The 20,285-nt window shown below is 50.5% G+C and overlaps 2 protein-coding genes across 5 annotated transcripts in view; both read left to right on the top strand.

Moving 5' to 3' along the window:
* The first annotated feature begins 543 nt into the window (after positions 1-543).
* HOXD8 (homeobox D8) lies at positions 544-3,494 on the top strand. 2 transcript variants are annotated; one of them, XM_060152594.1, is made up of 2 exons: positions 544-1,655; positions 2,030-3,494. In XM_060152594.1, exons 1-2 carry the CDS (start codon positions 1,115-1,117, stop codon positions 2,320-2,322), a joined length of 834 nt encoding a protein of 277 aa, XP_060008577.1. In that variant the 5' UTR covers positions 544-1,114; the 3' UTR covers positions 2,323-3,494. The 2 variants fall into 2 exon arrangements, with proteins under 2 accessions (XP_060008577.1, XP_060008576.1); XM_060152593.1 differs by having other exon boundaries at positions 555-1,655; positions 2,027-3,494.
* A 2,249-nt stretch (positions 3,495-5,743) lies between these two features.
* Positions 5,744-20,285, top strand: part of HOXD3 (homeobox D3) — a 37,596-nt gene continuing 23,054 nt past the window's right edge. Inside the window, exons 1-2 of one of the 3 annotated variants that reach the window (XM_060152586.1) lie at positions 5,744-6,032; positions 7,450-7,814. The gene's annotated coding sequence lies outside the window, so the exon portion shown is untranslated. Of the gene's footprint in view, positions 6,033-7,193; positions 7,217-7,398; positions 7,815-20,285 lie in introns of those variants that run through there. The other 2 variants (XM_060152588.1, XM_060152587.1) reach the window with 2 other exon arrangements.

Here is a 20,285-nt window from a genome sequence, read left to right as displayed (position 1 = left end):
TTCGCTTTGATAATGCAAGGTATTGGGGTCACCCTTGTGGCCTTTAATCAAATTACTTGGATAGGACCTAACGCAAATGTTCGGTCCGGATCTTCTACACGGCTTGCCCTCGCTCCCTGGGCTGCGCCCGCGTGTCCAAAGGCGCAAAAGCCACAGCCAGCCTCTGAAGGGCTGCTACAGGGGACCGGGGAGGGAGTCATTTGCTCCACAGCCTCCTGGGAGCGTCCTCCCTGCCTCCCTCCCCGCCAAGTGTAAGGCTGTGCTGCGCCCCCGCCCCGCCGGCTGTGGCTCGCATTCCCTCGGCCCCCGGGGGCACGGCGAGCCCTTGGCAGTGCGGCTTTATGGGCCCCCTTTAAGGCCGGCGGAGGCATCTCCCAGCCACTGTGAGGCGTCCATCGTGTGCAACAGTGTCGCCTCCTCACGGATCCCTCCGCGCGGTTATCTCGCGTCCATCTCGCTCCGTCTCTGAGCAGTGGCTTGGTGCGAAAATGCCTCGCCGGGGCGCACCGGGGTGGCAGCCTCGGCAGCGGCGGCGAGAGCGGTGGGAGGGGGCTGCGGGGGGGGGCGAGGTGAGAGGTGGCGGCGGGCAGAGGGTGTTTTTTTCCTTTTCCCTCCAGAGCGGGGGTTTGTAAACCGAAGCCAAAGAGTGTCCCCGTGGGCCGGGCGTACTTTTTTTCTTGTCCGGTGCGCTCCTGCAGGGCCGCCTGGTGCCTGAGAGGAAACAGTGGAGGCAGCGGGGCAGGTCACCCGGGGCGTCGGCGATTTTATTGAGCCCGAGCCGGCGCGCGCCGGGAGAGGCCGGGCGGGCGGTGGAACGCGGGGACTGGGTGAGGCCCCGCGACCCGCCAGGGAGGCGGCGCGAGGTAGAGGCGGCGGGCGCGAGAGCGGAGCATGAGCGCCCAGTAGCCGAGGCCCCGCAGCTACCCGGCCTCAGAGGCGACGCGAGGGCGGGCGGGTGGCAGCAGCAACGTAGCCCGGCGGCCCCAGCGGCGCCAGCAGCCGCCCCAGAGGCCCCCGCGGCAGTGCGGTCGCGCTGAGGCGCGTTCCCTGCCTGCTCCGCGCCGCCCGCCCGCCCGGGGCCGCCCTTCCTCGGCCCCCGGCCGCCGCCGCCCCGATGAGCTCGTACTTCGTGAACCCGCTGTACTCCAAGTACAAGGCGGCGGGCGAGGCCATCAATCCCACTTACTACGACTGTCACTTCGCGCCAGAGGTCGGCGGCCGCCACGCCGCCGCCGCCGCCTTGCAGCTCTATGGCAACAGCGCCGCCGGCTTCCCGCACGCGCCCCCGCAGGCGCACACGCACCCGCACCCGTCGCCGCCGCCTGCCGGGCCGGCTTGCGGTGGTGGGGGCGGCCCCGGTCCCGGCCAGGAGTACTTCCACCCCGGAGGGGGCAGCCCGGCCGCAGCCTACCAGGCCGCCCCCCCTCCGCCGCCGCCGCCTCCCCCCTGCGGCGGGATTGCCTGTCACCGGGAGCCCGCGAAGTTTTACGGATACGATAACTTACAGAGACAGCCGATTTTTACGACCCAGCAAGAGGCCGAGCTGGTACAATATCCTGACTGTAAATCGTCCAGTGGTAATATTGGCGAGGACCCAGACCACTTAAATAAGAGCTCGTCTCCTTCTCAAATGTTTCCCTGGATGAGACCACAAGGTTGGGATGCTTTTTTTTTTTTAAGGGGGCAGAGGGGGAGAAATCTGCTTTCATCTCACGTTCTAGCTTTAAAACTCCCTTTTCCTCTCCCTCTCCTTTTCCTTTTTGTGTAGCTTACAGTGACTCTTATAAAGTAAGATAAACTTTTTTATTTTAAGTGGAAACCATGTAAAGACGATGGGGACAGAATGATTGCGAAGACGTTTTCTCTGCCCCTCTTGACTGCCCATCCTATATATATATCAGACCTAAGGAGAGTTGTGTATATTTCACTCCTTAGACCCGTTCCAGAAACCTTCAGCAACCTGCAGATGCACCATTACATTTTTAAAACATTTATTTTCCTTTTTTTTTCTGTTTGTTTTAATCAGCAGCTCCTGGTAGACGAAGAGGAAGACAAACCTACAGTCGATTCCAAACCCTAGAGCTGGAAAAGGAATTCCTTTTTAACCCTTATCTGACCAGGAAGAGAAGAATCGAGGTTTCCCACGCCTTGGCCCTCACCGAGAGACAGGTAAAAATCTGGTTCCAGAACAGGAGAATGAAATGGAAAAAGGAGAACAACAAGGACAAATTCCCGGTTTCCCGACAGGAGGTGAAGGATGGGGAAACCAAAAAGGAAGCCCAAGAGCTGGAGGAAGACCGAGCCGAAGGCCCAACAAATTAACTTCCACCTTTAAAATTTTACCGCAGATTATTGAAACTAATGATCAGCATATGCTGGTGAACACCACCTATTTTCTTTGTTGGAAAGGACTTTACCTGTATTTCAAGCTACCTTCATGTCACTGCTCTTGAGGTTTCTGCGCTTTGAGAGGGATTTGGGTGTTTAAAAAAAGTTTCTAGTGTCGTACAGGAACAGCCCTTGAGCTGTCCTATGTAAGAGTAATTTGATTCTGACCTTGTAGCTATATTTTTATAATGGTAGTTTTTAATGGCTGAGCTGGTGATTTTGCCTCAACAACGTAAACTTCCTAATGTTTAGCACTAAATAATTGAATATAAAATGCTTTATTAATCAAACAAGTGCACTTGAACATTTTAAATTTTTTCTTTATGGTGAGTAAATTAAAAGAAGTCTATTAATTTTTTAAAAAAAATTATGCCTGCAGAATATTTACTTTATATTATTTGATTAAAATGGTATTATTTATATTTTTCTTTCTACTTTTATAATGAATGGTTCGGGTGCCTTTTGTTTACTCCTAAAAGGTTTCTTTGAGTATTTTGTAAATGTAATATCTCTGGGAAAAAGTCTGGGCCAAATATTCAAAAAGCACATGTTAGCTGAAGAGTGTAATGTGTAGTCCTGGCTCTGCAGCTTCCTTAAACTTGGGGAAAATGTTGGGCCAGTGACAGAAGTTTCAGGACAATGTCAAAGTTGACATTTAATCATTTTTCTATAGTTTATACAAATTATGGCAATTTAATCATCTAGAGTGAATGAATACTTGAAAAGCCAATTATAACATTTTCACTCATATACTTTTTACTTTGGCAAGTCGCCTTGTGGAACGCCTCTTGTTTCTGAACTTGCTTTCGTTTTGAACTGTGCTTGGTATTGCCTGAAATTGCTAGGTCTCTGTGCTGTGGCCGCCGCTGTGATTCCGTTTTTTTGAGGAGGTGCCATATTTATTTGTATTCCCTTCGCTCTGTTTGCACGCCCATTGTGAGCCAACTTGCTGTGCACGTCTCAGATGTCGGTTGGTACGTCCTCTGCTGTTCTCCAGGTTGGCCTCACCTATTTGAAACAATCCTTGAGAGCAAACGCAGAAAAATCCGAGTGTAAACAACCGCTGCAGAACATAGCTAGCTCTTTAATAAAAGAAATGAATCTTTTTCTAGAGCTAGTGTCTTTGAGCGCCGTCAATAACCCTTTTCCTGAGTCAGGAACAATCGCCTGGGCTCACGTGAAGGCAACATCCTGCTAAAGCGTCTACTTGATTTTTTAAAAGGGGGGGGGTATGTGCACCCTTGCTGTAAAAATAAATAAATCAGTGCAAGGAGGGGGGCCTCTCTTTCATTCCAGAGAGAGCTGGCCAGGCTATCCCAGCTTCATCTTGCTCTAAATAACCTTGATAAGATACTTGGAAAGCTTTGAACTTCACAAAGGACTGGAGTCATAGGTCCAGTGGGTAACAATCCGGAGTCCAGGTTACACCACAGCTTATTCCACTGAGCTGGCGCTGATGCTGGGGTTTGGGATCTGTTATTAACAAGATACCCATTTTCTATTTGAGGCTGCTCCTACAGCTGCCATTTTATGAGGGAAGAGGAGGGGGAAGAGGGGCGGGAGGGAAGAGGAGAAATTCAAGTAAACTAACATTTCTCCCCCCAAAAGGAAAAGCACCTTTATCAGGTAGGCATTGAAGAAATCTCTTCTTTTTCTAGATGCCTGTGTATTTTTAAAGAGGTACATTTTAATATCCAGAGTGGCTTTTATTGCACAGTTAAGAAACTGGAATCCTATAGTTTTAGGCCTGTATCACCCCCTCAGGCGTTGGTAAGCTGTCTGCCTGCTGTTTCAAGGACCAGGGAGATGTTGGCACTGGTTCGGCAAGAGGCGAAGCACCACCTGGCTTTCTATCCAGGGAAGAGGCCATGGCTGTGGCATTCGCTGACCTGAGCCAGGAAAGACAATTTTAAATCAAGGGTGTTGCACGAGAGGAGACAGCTGCAAACGTGCATGCTGCATTTGGAAACATTTTGCTCTGTGTGTTGCCTGAGACTCTGCTGTTGACTGGTTTAGAGCAAGTATACCAAGTGCCTGAAAGCATGGCTAGGGAACAGCCTGGCTGGGGAGAGGGTGGGAGTAAGCTGGCTAGAGACTGGTGCTGGCTGAGCTCCAGCTGCCCTCCATTTAAGGGACTCCTCTATTAGCAAAATTCGCTCTCTCCTACACAACAATGCTCCCCCCAAATCATTCTTAGAGCCATCGATATGGGCAAGACTCTCTGTATGGTGTGGGACCTGGTGCATGGATATATGTGGAAATCAGTGAAGGAAAGGAGGTAAAAATGTTCTTATTTCCTCTCCACTTTGTGCTCCTCTGAAAGTGTTGTATCTTCTGGCCTCATCGGCCCCCTAACCCATGATAAACTCATAGCTCATGTACGGAAAAAGGCTGTTGCATAATTAGTACATTTGAGCGTATTTGTACATTTACAAATTTGGTATTTTTGGTATATATTTGGTGTATTTGTACATATACGTAGATTAGTCGTGTGTAGAAAGTGTTGGTAATAAATGTAGGTATATATGCTTCCTTTTGTAGCTAGGAAAAGCATAGATTTGTCTCCAAATAAAGAGCTTGTGGAATTACAAATCACACACACTCACCACCTTCTTTCTTCCAGTGGCTAGAAACCCCCATCACAGTGTTTCATGCAGACAACTCGCAATGACGAGTGCAGGAGATGCCCTTCTAATTGGCTCAAACCTGAAAACATCCGAGGGTTTGCCGCAATAAGCAAACCAACATTTTTGCTGCAGCAATTTGCATAGACCTTCAGAGAACCCTTTGCAAACAGCCGACACTCTGGTGCTCTGGACTGCTTATAGAGTCTGCTTAGAGAGGTTTGTAAACCGTTGACAGAAAGATCGGACCCTCCAATGTTAACACTGGATGAAAAAACCAAGAGTCCAAAGTGATTTAGGTTCTCTGTTTGCGTGGACCAGAAACACACAAAAGAGGGTGTGGGTCTCAATGGTTCCTAGAGAAAAGTCAGTTCAGGGGCTCCCATTTTGTGAGATTCCACAAAGCCCAGCACATGGCTTACAGGCTGCACAGTGGGGAGAAGTGCAAATATGGCTTCTTTTTAAAAAATGCAGAGTCTTTTCCCAGCCCTCCTTCCCTCAGCCAAAAAGGAGGGTCATAAAGCTCTGCCTTTATTTGGGTAGAGGAAAATTGACAATTGAAGTAATTTCTCAGAATATTTCAGAATTGAACAAGCTCTGTTCAGTTCCACACATACAGACCAGTGTAAAGTGCTCTAGCTTGGGAGGGTCCAACAACGTGCTTGATTTCCTGTATAATTAAAAATATTGTTTAATTATTCTTCAGTGCAGAAGGTGTTGCTATTTCACGACCAAACCTCTGTCCTCTGCTTCCCCAGTGTTTGCTGAATCCTCGAGCATCTGGTGGTGAACAGGGGAAGAGAGAAAACATTTTAATGGACCCTGGCTGCTGCTATGGTTACCTCCAGAAAAGTTGGAGCCCACTGACTTTTTCTAGAAAGAATATGACTTTTGCTGACACGTGGCAACAGAAGTACTTTAATCAAAAACATCCAAGGTCATCGGAGCTTTTTCAAGGGATACAAATGGCCTGCTCCAGAGGGTGCTGCGTGCTTCCTGCTTAAGTCCACGTCCACTTAGGTACTTACTGGGTGTGAGGATGTTAATAGAGAACTTTCAAATAGACATCCAATGCAAATGTTTATAAACGTATTACTAGAAATCCAAAGACAGTGTCCTTGAAAGGATGGGGGGTGAGAGATTACCTCTTAACAGGCAGGTTCTAAAGCCTGATGGCCATGCCCATGCATTAATGATGAGGGGAGCCAGCCAAGGACATTTACTTTCATCTGGGGTTCACTGGGGCAGCTTCCATGAGAAGTGCAAAGGGAATGTGACTCCTGCCTTTGAAGAAGAAGGACTATTTTTTTTTCAAGCCTGAAACTGGGGAGTTGCTTTTTTCCTAAACAAATGGAGCCCCTCTCCTCTTCAATGTTGCATTGACCAGGCTTTTCAGCGGACAAACATTTGGGGGGCAAGGGAAGAGGGGCTACAATTAATTCCATATAAATGAGAATTGCACTTAGGGGAGACTTAAACAAGGGGTTTCAGAGGGAATCCAAAAATATTGCCTTTCCTCTAACCCAGGACTGTTCAGGAAGATGTTTCTGCTGAGAAAAAGAATAGGCATTGGGGGTTCAAACTATTATTTTGGAGAAGTTGACAAGTACATAAAACCATGTCCAGCCTTTGAGCTGGTTGGCAATTCTACCGCAGAAACTGGAAGAAATGGGAGGGACCCCAATTTATGTAGGAGAGGGTCGGTGTGGGGAGAGCACATTTTCTTGGCCTGCAGAGCCCAGGTTTTCTGCGCAAGGTCAGACGGGCTGGCTTGCCTGGAGATGAGAGGGGCAAAAACCGAAAGTGCTTGTCTCCTCTTTCAGAGCGGCCTTTTGGTGAGGTAAGGGGAGGGGAAACCAAGTGAGGGGAGAGTTGGAGGGGTGACCGCCAGGATCACCTCCCCAAGTGAGCGCGGGGGGCAGCACACCGCACTCATTCTCCCTGTAACACAGCGCCCAATGAGCAGAGGTCTCAAGCCAAACCACCAAAAAAAAAATAAAAGGAAAAGAATTCCTAGAAAAAGGAACCGTGAAGGCAAGAAAGGCAGAGAGAGCAGTGGAGAGGGACTTAGAGGAAGAAAGAGGAGAGGAGGGAGGGAGGGAGGGAGGAAGAGGAGGAGGAGGAGGAGGGGGAGGAAGGAGAGGAGAAAAACAGAAGAGGGAAGACGAGAGAGAAAGAGAGGAAAAACATGGCGCTTGCGAGCTGTATGTGCAAAATCCGCAAGGAATTGCAGTAAATTCCTTTTTGTTTGAAGAAAATTTACAACTTGGTAATAGACCTTTTTATGACCTATTTGCGGTCGTCATTGGCTGCGGCTGGTCATGTGCAGGCTCCGCTCGCCTTCACGGCCTTTTTCCTGATTTCCCAGGCGAATTTCCCCCCGCATTCTGCCTTCCTAGAGCCTCACCCCCTCTTTTTCTAACCTTTGTCTCCGCAGAGGTGGGCTCCAGTCGCCGGCTGCGGGATTGCGGGGTCCGCGGCGGTCTCGGCTCCCGCCCGGCGCCCAACTTGGCCCCGCCGCTCCTTCGCCCCGGTCGCGCCGCTGCCGCCCCCGGAGCCGGTGGGGAGCCCGGCAGGCGGGAGAGCCCGGAAGGAATCCGGGGCGCCGAGGCCCCGGCCGGCGCCGACACCGCCCGCCGGGAGCAGCCGGCCTGCTCTGGGTGACCGAGCCGCGCGGTTCCGACGCGGCTCCTTCTCTAACATGAGCGGGTCCCTGCCGCGCAGAGCGCGCGTAGCCCGGCAGCGCCTAGTGGATTACAGCAGCCGCCCCGGCCGACCGCCGCCTCCAGCTCGGCACCTCCGGTAAGAGCCGTCCCCTCCCCGCGCCCCCAGCGCTGCCACCGAGAAGCTCGAGGCGCCCACCCGTTTGGGCAGCTCGGAGATCCCTGCCCGACCCCCTCCCCTTCCCCGGGACCTGGGAGTGGCTGCCTGCGCCCCCTGCCCCAGATCACTCCATCTCTGAGCGGGCGTCCCCTGGGGCCCCGGGTGGGGTCCAGCTGAGCTCAGAAGTCGAAGGGAAGCCCTATTTCCTCTGGAGATTATGGGAGGTGGATAGCGGCATAGATGGAGAGCCCCTCGATCCCCACCCTGGGAAGAGTGTGCAGATGCTTCCTGGATGTGTCAGCTTTGCTGGGGGTCACTAAAGGCACTCTGTAGTATAGAGCAGTGTTTTGCGGTTTGTCTGTGGTCAGAGGTACCTGGGAGGCTAACAGGTGTGTTTTGAGGGTTGGAGCTTGGGGGTGAGGTGGATTCTGTGTATCCAGGATGTGCTTGGTTTGTTAACCTAGGCTTTGACGAGTGATGCTAATTTCTAGGGTTGATGGTTTATTGGGCCTTGTATATGAGATGGAATTTTAAATATTAACTGCTTCTCTAGTTCTTAGATAATTTTTGTAACAATTCAAGAAAGGTTCCTCACACATCTAATAATCTGTCAGGTGCATTTGTATTATTCTATGCCACAAAATGGATGCATGTTTTGAGAGGTAGTAGTATCAGAAAATCTGGTGCAGGTCTTGGGGAAAAACCAAGAGACATTTCAGAAATTCGAAGCATGTCTAAGTTCAGACATCGCGTGTGTTTCTTATTTGCCGGATTGGGAAAAGAGTGGATATTTTGCTCTCTAAATGTACTGTCGTGGTGTGTGTGTGTGTGTTGCCTACGAATAAATATTATATAGCAACATTTCCAACTCTACTTCAAAATTACTGGACCAAAATATCTATGAGTCGAAAGAAAATTATTTGCAGAAAAAAATGCTATTTTCTCCCACGGATTTTGAACGGCACTTGAGGATGCAGTTCTCAAATCCTATTGCCTATTCTCTCGTGGACACGTTGTGAAATGTTAAAACCTTTGGGACAATCTGCCGCATTGCGCATGAGGTTGACCTGCGCGCGGCGGAGTATCGTTTTTTCAACCACCCAGAGGAAAACCCTAACATTTTAATGTTCTCCCAAATCTTCCAGTGTAACCGTGTTGGCCGTAAAAGCATTTCGGAACAATAAATGACATCTTTGTAGAAAGGTATTTTTAGTAATTAACGACGGAATCATGCGAGTTTCAAAATGGAGGGCCACGATTAGTGGTCAGTTGACGTCTAGCAGAATTGTTGTGGATCGCTATGATCACTAACAAATTAGAAACTCAGTGATTTTTAAATCTGGAACGTCTGTATTCTGTAAATACTTCTCTATTACGGTACTGCTGAGATCATTCTTTCATATTGGTTTACAGCATTACCTACTGAAAATCAGGGCCCTGGTCAGGGGCTCACAAGGCCCTCCCCTGGCAACTCCAGAGCCTAAGGAGCCCCTAGGTTGCCTGAAAGCTCGGTGGGGGTGGGGATGAGTTGTGGCCATAATGGCCAAGCCCTTGTGTTCAGAGCTTCAGTCGCCTTTCCCTGGGTTCGATGGCTGAGCGCGCCCAAGTGACTGAGAACCTGGGCGGGCTGCAGGTCCGATTACGCAGCAGAGGGTGACGTCATGGGCAGATATGGAGGACTAGGGGGCTCTTTGTAAGTCCCGTGGTAGCATTAAGAGTTTAAATGGTCAATTGCATTAAGACCTTAAATGGTCAATTGCATCTAAGGGAATAAATAATCTGCAAATCACATTTGAACGCAGGCCATTTAGTCCAAGAGGAACTAGTTAACGCTTTTGCCACTGCCAGAAATGCCCCCACTGTCCCAGTTAACCCAATTTTTAAAAAATTAAACGAAACTAAAAAAAAACCACTTGGACCCTAGGACCTCACAAGTGGGAGAGTGTAACTCTCAGCGTCCTTGGGCCGAACCTCTATCCCTTTGTACATCAGGGAGCCGGTGGCACGTCCGGGCCTTAGTGTCTAAGGTCAGGCAGTGAGCTGGGCTTGCGCTCTCCGGGAGGACCAGAGAAAAGCTCGTTGTTATAAATGTGGTCAAGCACCAGGGCTGAAAACCAAACGTATTTTCCTGTCAGATGCTCCTCCAAATAAATATATTTCGCCAGAATTCTGTTTTCCGAGCTCGAGAAGCAGGGGAAGGAACAAAGACAGTATTTCACTCTGGACTGGCAGGCAGCTGTTAGAGGTATTTACGGCCTTGCCGCAGTGCGGCCGCCGGACAGGGCACGCGGGGGCACCGGAAGCTGGGGAGAAGCCACCAAGAACTCGGAATTCCTATTTAAGTCCAATTTAGGGCCACTTTTCCGGAATTGGTGTGAATAGATACCCTCTTTCTAGGAACTGGTCCCTTAGACTTCATAGTTGTGCAGACTGAGGGAGAAGTTGTGCTCTCTGAACGTAAGGTGGTTCTCCCCCACCCCGCCTTGATTAACGACTTGGGAGAAGGCGTGCACTAGATGTGAAACTGCTGATCCAAACGAAAACCTTGAGAGGGTTCACCGGCAACATGGCGATTTTGCTGGTTTGGCGCAACAGGGCTTGCAGATCAGAAAGGACGTTTGAGGCTTTTAACACAGGTTTTCCTGAAAAAGTATGTTTCCTGCCTCTATAAGATGGGGCGTCCAAGCGCTTCTGCAGGTAGGCGCAGAAGCAGTGCGTGGTGCCTCACACCGCCCAGCACTGCGCACAGCTACCGTACAGCTCAGTGCCCCGAAGCGCCTGCCTTGCCCGCTTGCCCAGCGTCCGGCGCATGTGCAATGAAATAGCCCAGCCTGGGGATCCAACCAGCAAAGCACGGAAGGGGGGAGGGGACGAGTGGACTCAGAGCAGGAAGATATAACCCGATCTCTCCAACTCCTCCCTCAGGATTCGCCACTCATCTTTCCTTTATTCCAGCCTTCATTCTAAATATAGTCAAACATCTTGCCCTTGACTACGTTATTTTCAATCATCTTGACTTACCACCCCACCCCAATTTAAATCTGTACTTTAGAAACAGTCTGCAAATGCGAGCTAGTGGCCAAAAGGAAACCAAATCTTCTTTCAAGGTGTTAAAATAAGCACTCACACATACATTTAACACCTTAAAAGAAGATATATATATATATGTATATATATATAAGTGTATGTGTGTATATATATATATCTGATCCTTGGGGAAGTGTATAGATTTTCTTCAGCCTGGTGTTTCTGCTTTGGGAAAAGGCCTTTCCTCTTGGCGCCTGTTCAAACCGCCAAACTTCAGGCCAATCCTTCAGCCGGACCATTCCCAGATCTTGTTACGCCAGCGCAGCACGTTCGAGGGCTCTGTGGGGACCACTGGCTCAGCAGAGAGCGGTCAAACAATAAATAAATAAACGGACAAACTGGAGGGCTTTTCCGCCCGGACTCGCCTAATTAATGGAAGATGCACGCTCCTGGGCCGCGAGCTTGTTGTCAGTGCTGCGGGGGGAGGCGGCCTCAGAGCCCTCTCAACTCCTTCCGACCGCCCCAGGGGACGGGAGGACCAGCTCGCAGCCTCCGGCGCGGGAAGACCTCCGCCCGCGCGAAGAAGCCCGGGCCTCGGGTTTCCGGGGCTGGCGCAGTCCCCCTGCTCTGTTGTCTGGCGCCTTGTCCAGGAGGAGGCGCTGTAGGACAAGCGTCCTGTGGGCTACGGAGGCGCGGGAGATGTCCCGGGCGCCAGCGGGCTGGGGGAGGGGAGGACGCGTGACCCCGCCCCTCCGCCTCCGCCCCCGCCTCCGCCTGCTAGGAGAGTGTTTTCCGCCTGCGAGGAGAGTTGGCGGTGCTGCGCCTACACTCAGGGGCGGCTTCCCGAGCGGAGGCAGCCCAGAGTCCCGGGAGCCAGAAGGCAGGTTCGGGGGTGGCGGGCCACCTCAGTTCCTCTGCCTTCCCGGAGGGGGCGCGATTTTCGCGCGCTGGGCTCCTAAGAGCAGAAAGAGTTAGGGTCCGGTGGTGCGGCAAGCTGCGCCCAATCCCAACCAGCCCCCTCATTTGGGCTGCTGTTCTTGCCACTTTCCTTTCCCGTAATTCCTGGTACCTAGAACCGGCAGCCTTGAAAAGCCGAGCGTTCAGCCCCTCCTCCCTCAAGCTGACGGGCCTCGCCCTGGCTCACCTAGAACAAGGCCTGCGTCCTGGGGTGGGACTCCCTCGGGCCTCTCTCGAGGTTCTGAGATCCCGGGTGAATCCCACTGACTGTGCGGCTTGAGAACAACGCAGGTGCTCCTCTCTCCCCTTTTCCACACCACCCACACACTCTTCTTTCCCCATTGCGCCCATTTCAGGCCTTTGGTGGGCTCCATGGGGTATTGCATCAGCTGTGACACCCAACTTAAACGACTGGCTCAGATCCAAGCCCACTGTTCCTCGTTGCCTCCTGGCAGCACAGTCTTTTGCCTCCCTCTTTTCCCTACTTTAGGTCAGTGATTCTTAATGAAGGCCTGCATTCAAACCTCTTGTTTATAATGCAGGTTCCTGTGTTTCATGCCATACTTACTGAATCAGAATGTCCAGAACCTGCAGTTTGTAAACACTCTCCACCATGGCAGTTAGGATGTACGCTTATGTTTGAGAACTGGCCAAGGGTATCTCCTGGTTCTTCTATGGTTCTTTGGTCTCCAGAGGCCAAGTTCTCTCTACCATTCAGCAACAGCCATTCCCCTAGGTTTGGGGGCTCCCTCCTTAATTAGGTTTTCTAATGTCACTACCCCATAAGCTGACTAGTTGCTCCCATATAGGGAAGGAGACTGATCCCTTGCTAACTTGGAGATTTTTTTCAAAGAGGCGAGTAGGTTCTGGGTACAGACCTGCCTTCTTTCAAATCTTTATCACTTACCTGCTGTGTGACTTTAGGCAAGTAGGGCAAATTCTCTGGGCTTGTTTCCTCATTTAGAAAGTAGGGATAATAAGAATACCGTCAAATGTTGTTATGAGGATTTTTACTTACGTAGCGCTACTATATGCCCAGCACTATTCTAACTACTTTACATACATTAACTCACCGATTAAGCACTTAAAAGTTTTTTTTTTTTTTGCACAAGCCAAACATTCAGTACCTGTTTCGACCACATATTGAATAGCAAGCATTCAATAGGAGTTCTTATCATCACTATCCTTTTTCTGTTCAGTAATCAGGCCTAGACTTTTAGAGCTGAAAGAGACTGGTTCACTCACCTAATCCTTGAATTGTACAGAGAAGACAGGATGAGGTTTGGTCACAGGAGAACATGGATCTGGGACTTTCCCTTTTGCTGTAGTGGGCCTCATAGGCCCCACTCCCTTGGGTCTCAGTGTCTGGCCCCTGCCTACAGGTAGACTTCAGGGCCAAACCTAGGAGGAAAGTGCCCCTAGCTCCTCAGTGGGCAGATGTCAGGTAAGGGAGGCTTCACACCCACACAGGCACATCTGTGACTCCTACAGAAGGCTCAGGCCTTACCACAGAGCAGGCCCTACTTTCCACCTTCTGGAGTCACCTTCTCCACCACCACCCATCAGTCGCACCCACTAGGCCAAGCATCCTCTTTTACAGCCCCAGGGCAAGTACCCTCTTTTCAGTCTCTTGAAAGCTGGGACAGGGTGGGAAAGCAAAAGGCCAGTGAGCAACAGCAAAGGAGGCAAGGAGTGCCCAACTCCCCCTTAATCTGCTTGTGTTCCAAGATCTGGGCTCCAGGACCGTGGCTGAGCCACAGCTCCAAACTTGGGCCACAGTGATGTCAAGGTGTGTCTTAAAGAGGCCTATGCCCCCCAAATCTCCATCAGCCCTTCCAATTTTTTAGATTATTTATATCTTTTAAAAATAATTATATGTATACTATTTCAGGCTATAACCCACACATATGCATGCACACACACACACACACCCTGCAACCAGGTTCTACGCCTTAGTCCTGGCCTCCATGACTTCTGACTGTAGACTTTTTGTAAGAGGGCCTCCGCAGCCCTTGGTCAAGCTGCTTCTCTTGGCTTAACCAGGAGTCCACCTGGGTCAGATTTTCTGTCCAAACCCACCTAGTCTCTTCTGCTATCAACCATGTTGGGCAGAGTTTGGCCCATGAAACCGGGCAGTGCTGTAGCCACCCAGCCACCTCCATCTCCTGTGCCATCTACCCTCTATTCTTGGTTCTCAAAGGACTTAGGTGACCCCCCAGATCCTGCTTTTCTTGGGACTGCTGGAGCCTTATCCAATCTCTGGCCCTGCCATCAGAGATCCTGCCCGAGAGCCTGTTCTTTTGGATGGCACATCTCACTGTTAGAGTGGTTCCCTCTGGGGTCACCTTTCCTTCCCAGAGGACACCAAGGCAGAGCTCCAATGAGCAGACTCCATTTAGGGGGGGAGGGGCGGGGGTAGCGGGAGAAGTGGTCCTCTTTCAGTGATGGGATATAATGCCAGGAATATGGAATTATATTTCTCTCCTGCTTGGGACTCCCTGTTCAGCCCTTTTCTGGCTCTACCGCCAGCCTGTGTCCCTAAGTGCCAGGCCTGGCAGTCTTTCTTTATCTGCCCCCAGCCTAGGGAGTTCATCCAAAGTTCCATCCCCTATCCTGGTTGTGCAGACAGTTTAAGGGAAGAGTTCAGTACCACTTCAGTACCACTTCTGGGCAAGAGGCCTCTTGAAAGTCAAGGTCAGGATATTCTTTCCTGGGCCACATAGCAAGGGCCCTTAGGGTGGGCAGAGAGTGGACCTCAATACATTTGGAGTGCAGCTGATGCCTCTTGGGGCCCCTTCAGTCTCTCCTTCTTCCTGGGAGCGGCTCTGGCATCTGGGTTCCTTCAGGGAACCCTAGCTCATGGAAGCTCTCTGAGCAGGAATTCCCAGGACTGGCTTTTTCCAGCCCAGTGAGGAAGGACAGTGTCCAGAGTCTCAATTTACCCAGAAACCAAATTCCTTACAGGTTTTTAAGAAGGCCCCCACCCCACCTCTTCTCCCCGACCTCTTCTTCAGGACTGTTACCACCACCATTGAAAGTCCTTGGGAAAACCCCAACAAATTGGCCCAAAGTAGTCTTCTGTTCTCCCTGGTGCTTAGCCTTCTTACTAGACAGAGTTTGCTCTTCCCCATCTGCACTCTGTCATTCATCTACAGAAGCCCAGCATTGAGGGCAGGGGCCAAGGAAGATTGGAGGGAGGTAGACACTTCCTCCTTTAATCATGTCGCCTGGCTGTCCTAAGACTAGAAAGTAATTGAAGTTGTCTGCCTCAGTGTCTTCCTTTCTTTTCTCCTTTTCCCTTACGCATAGCTAGTTACTTTGCTGTTATTATCTAAATGTACAGAGTAGGCTATATAGTTTTATTCTTACGAAAGCCACTGTGAATACTGCAGGCAAGTCCTAGTTACCATCCTTTATCACCATTCATTCAAAAAATATCTACTGAGCCCTGAGTAGGTGTCAGACATTGTTTCAAACACCATTCTCTCAGCCTGGTCTTCTCTTTACATGGCCCCTCCCCCATAAAAAGCTTATAACAATTGCCTAGAATGTCATAGGTCCTTTGATTCATCCTCTTTTATTAACTTAAGGAAAAATAAAGAAGGCTTTTCCCAGCCCCTCAAACTTTTGTTATTTTTTACAGTGGATTAAGGGGGGCTTGTTTTGAAGCTGCTCACCTAGTGCTAATAGAGTCAGAAAACATTTTTTTAAAGGATTGATCTTTACTCATATTTTAAAAACAGATGCTACCAACTGTAAAAGAAAAAGGTACTTCTAAGTGGCTAATGGCATGGGGAGGGAAGAAGTAGATGCCATACAGTCTGGGCTAATAGCCCCCTGCTTTCTAGCCAGTGAAAGTGAAATCAAGAAATGGGTTTAGAAATGCACAGAGAATGGGTGGAAATTAGGATGCAAAGAGATTTTTGTGGAAAGGAGTCTCTTTCAAGGGCTTGATGGGTTTGCTGATGAGAACTTTTACAACTGAATTTGATTTAGAAATCATAGACGTATATGTGCTCTACAAAGCTACACAGAACACCCATTCTTTTAATCGGAATGGTAAAAATCATACGTTTTCACACTGTTTGGTAGCAACTCTGCCAGGCTATGGAAGGATGTTGGGTGTCAATTCTCTTTTCACTCACAGCCCTTGGTGGGAGCTGGGGGTGTCTTCCCCACCCGCGCCTACCTCAGGCATAGCGTGGCACATTCTACCCCATGGATCAGTGCTCGGGCCCAAGCTCCTTCTCTTGGCTTTCACAGCAGGAGAGCCCGCTGCCTCCCCCTCTCTTAGGCTCTCCCTCTGGTGCTGGTGGAAGGGTAAGGGTGGGGGAGAGAGAGAATCCCACCCAGGTTTGGACCCCTAAGCCCTGTGGTTGGGACACTGTGGGACTGGGGACATCTGACTTCCTGGGCTTGGGTTCCTTGAGAGCCTCATTTACTTCCTCACACCCTGTCCCCTTCACACCAGGGCTGTTTTTATTGTTTTATAACCTTCTTTAGAGTTTCAGTCGCCAAAGATGCCGATGGGGCTATTCTCCACTTTCTCACTTTACCAAACCCCAAGTCTTGCTGTTTTAAGCAGTTTGGTCACTTGCAAAGGCTTCCCTTCCAGATCTAAGCAAATTATAGAAACCCCTAGGCATGTGGCTACCTTCAACTTTCGCTGAGCTCATTCGCAACAATACAGAGCCAAGTGTTAACTCCAGCTGCCCCCCCACCCCCAAGCCCACCCAGCATCTCCCCAACCACCCTTTTCTTATCGAAGCTAAAACAAAATCTCAAATAACTTCTGGTATAAGCAAGTAAGAAGTGGCCTTTGGCTTTCCTCTTTATTTACCACATCCAAAGCTAAAAAAATGATTGAAATAAAGGAGTGGATGGTACTCACAGCGGATGCAGCCAAAGAATCATAAGACATGCCCATCAACCAGCCTTTTCCAAATAGCACTATCTCGCAGTTTCAATAGACATCCCTGAAAAGATGCTATTTGAAAAGCCTGGGGTATTGATATGAATATGACTCCCCCCTTGCATCCTAGATATTTGGAACTATTTAAATGTGAGGGAACAGTTGCAGTGAACCTTTATTTAGTGAATAAAAGTTTAAAGCGGAAGGTTATTTATGGTTCTGCCAGAGATGGAACCTGAGTGGCTATTTACGAACACGTGATCCCAATAAACTTTGTTTTATGGCTTGAGAGTTGACAAGCCAAAATATAATTCCCACCATAAATTAGGTTAAGAGCATACAAGTGCAGATGCTTGGTTCCTGAAGCAGCAATAGAAAAGTGAGAGGCTCCAGCTAGCGCCGGGCGCAGGAGACAGGTCTGCTCCCAGCTCCCCTGCCCACTAGGAGAGAAAACCAGTAAGTCACTTATTACTTTTTCCAGGACAACTCCAGGGGTGGGGGATTTCTCTGCCCCATCTTTTCCACCTGGTGTGGGGAGAAGTCCCCTGGAAGTTAATTTTAATTTTAGCTTAAACCTAAATCAAGAAATAGGATGGAAATCCTGGTTTTCTCCTCTCCCTTCTAGACATAGAAAGTTAGGGATTGAGGGCTCCCACCTCACAAGAGGGACATTCTGTCTCTCTCCTCCTCATAATGGGGCATCTGCTTCTGAAGTGGAATAAAACGGGTAGTCTAGGTGGACAGAGAGAAAGGATAAGGATGGAGATGGCTTTGCCTTTGTGATTTCTCAGAGAAGACTGCCATCCCAGAATAAAACTAGAGGAGACTGAAAACTTAAAGCTGGACACCAGCCCCTGTGAGGATCACTGCTTTGTAAGATTGCTTTGTGGGTCCTCCAGAAAAAATGCTGACGAAATGATGTCATATCCATAGAGCTGGATAAGAGTCTAAAGCATTGCCATTTACCTTTAAACCCATCGGTTTTCCTCTTCCTTGATTATCATTTGGGTCCTCATTTCCCTTGGAAATTGCTCTTTGTTTTGAATTAGAGCAGAAGTGGGAAGGCAAGTCCTAGCCTTGTCTGGTACTTCTTTGGGAAGGAAAAGACAGTTTTAGGGGAGCGCTGGTTGGAGCTGGGGAATTTGAAACCAATCTGAAATTGGAAAAGGGGTCTGAGTTGCTCCTAGCGCGAGACAGACGGGGAGCTGGGGCAGGGGACAGATGCAGCGGCTAACCCCCTCCCCAGTGGACCTGCGCCCACCCCGCCGATTGTGCAGAAGAAAACACACAAAGGCCCGTTTTCTCCTCGCTTCCCGTTTTCCCACGGGGGAAACCCTGTTACAGACAGCCTGAGTCGGGCCAAGCAAAAAGTAAGGTTTTGCTCAAGGGGTGCATAGAGTGGGGGAGGTGATGGGGGCCATACTCTCCTACCTCGTGGGTCTGCCCTTGAGCACTGCAGTCTCCCGCTTCGCGCGCGGAGAACTTGGCGCGGTTCCTGGGGGCGGGCATCCGAAGCAGGAGGGAGGTCTGGGTATTGGCGGGGTGTCTGGGCCTTGTCATTTTTCTGTGTATCATCTATCTTTATTATCCTGTGGAATTTAAGTGACCCCCGTTTTCATTGCAACAGGTTCGGGACCGTGAGAAACCGCCGCTGTAAGTACCTTCCCGTTTCTTCCGAATCGAGAAGGGGCGGTATTGATAACTGGGGTGGTAGGGGCGAAGGGCCGCGCCAGGGGAGTGGGTGGGTGGAAGAGCAGCCCTGCCTCCCCAGGCCTGACTGTGAGAGGGGAGCTCGAGCTGGAGGTGGAGGATCTAAGTTGGACTCTTGGAAAAATTTTCTGGGGCCTGGTTTACAGTCACCTAGAGTAAGGGAACGGGCCGCGGCCTCTCGCCCTTGTCTCCTTGGACCTCCCTGGACTTTCCCGGCCTTCCCAGACCTCCCCAGCTCGCACAGGTGCAGCTCCGCCGCAGCGAACGCGTCTGTGAAGAGCTTGCAGCTAATTAGCAGCCCGCCCTATTAACAAGTCGCGGCGAGCATCGCTTTCTGCTCGAATCAACCTGCTGAACACCCAGGCAGCGCGATCCCCCTTTGCCGCCCAGCCCAGCTCAACCCGGTTCAGCCTGGCCCAACCTTCTCTAGTTTTTTGTAAAAAGAAAACAAACAAACAAAAAAACCGCAACCCTCTGTGGCTGCAGGTGTGTGGGGTTGGCCGGCTTCCGGGAAGGGCTGCGAATTCTGAGCTTTACGTGGAAGTCCCTCCTCCCCCCTCCCTAGGCCCCAGCCCCAGCCGCGGCGGTTTAGGCCCTGGGTTGGGGAACTGCGGCCGAGCGAGGAGGGAGGGATACGGCCCTTCTAGTTCACCTCTGCTTTTCTATAACTGCAATTTGAGAATTTCTGCGCCTGAGCCGCTAGCGTTGCAGGCAGACGTGGCGGGGGTGGGGGCAGAGATTCTTGGGGTCTTGGGCTTGGAAGTTTGGATCTTTCTGAGTTGCATATGCCGCAGAAGACAGGTACATTTCTGAGGAGGCCTGTGAAATCTCCAGGAAGGCTCTCTCATTAAGATGATGGTAGTGGGGAGAGAATCAAGGAAAGACCAGGGGCCCCTCCCTCATGCAAAACGGAGCTGATTTTATTTTCATAGGAGATGGAATGTGCGAAGATGTTAGGAACCAGGCACCCTCCCTCCCTGGTGAGACATCCTCTCTCTAGGGTCCGGGAAGCTAAGGCTTGGCTCTGGGCCAGGTTTCTGCCCTCCAGGCTGGGCAGCCTAATCGACTCCCTGGGGGCTGTGCCCACCCCCCAGGAGTGGAGGTTCCGCCCAGTACATAGTTCACCTCTATGAATCAGGCTGTCTCAAGTGAAACAGGGCTCAGGGCCCCAGGCTGGAAAATCCGGTGTCCCCAGGAACTCCTGGTCTTGCCCTCTTCCTGAGGCTGCCCTGGCTCTGGGTGCTTATCTCTGTGGATGCTCCTTGCTTGCAAACCCACGATCAGCACCCTGTAGCTGAACACAGCACAAAAAGCCGGGGACATCAAAAGCATTTGTATGGGCAGTTGAGCGGGAGGTGAATATTTAACGCTTTTGTTCATCAATAACTCATTGGCTTTGACCTGTCTGAACAAGTTGAGCAATAAGGTGAAATGCAGGTCACAGCGTCTAACAAATATGAAAATGTGTATGTACCCTCACCCGGCTCCCCACCTGTCCCAGCAGGCTCCCCCAATTTGTCTGGATAAAGCCTAGGCCCAAGGTCCCCAGGAAGGCAGGTGTGTGGGAGCTCTTGGCATTAGAGGAAGTTGGGGGGAGCCCCCCTGGGGCAAGGGGGCTGGGTGTGGGGCAGCCTCAGAGCTCTTGTTAGAATTGGCACCCAGGATATCCCTACAAAATAGCCAAAGCACTGGAACCAGAGGATGGCGGTGGGGGAGTGAGCAGGGAGCGTGCACAGTGCAGAGTAGGAGAAGCCAGCCAATTTTGCCAGGCAGAGGGGGGCTCCACCGCACCAGGCCCAGGTTGGGGCTTGAAAATAATTTTTGAATCATGAGGGTAAAATCAA

The sequence above is a fragment of the Lagenorhynchus albirostris genome, chromosome 6 (genome assembly GCF_949774975.1).
Source record: "Lagenorhynchus albirostris chromosome 6, mLagAlb1.1, whole genome shotgun sequence".
In the NCBI taxonomy this organism is placed as follows: domain Eukaryota; kingdom Metazoa; phylum Chordata; class Mammalia; order Artiodactyla; family Delphinidae; genus Lagenorhynchus; species Lagenorhynchus albirostris.
Note: the sequence above shows the minus strand (reverse complement) of the source record. Positions and strands in the feature narration are given on the sequence as shown.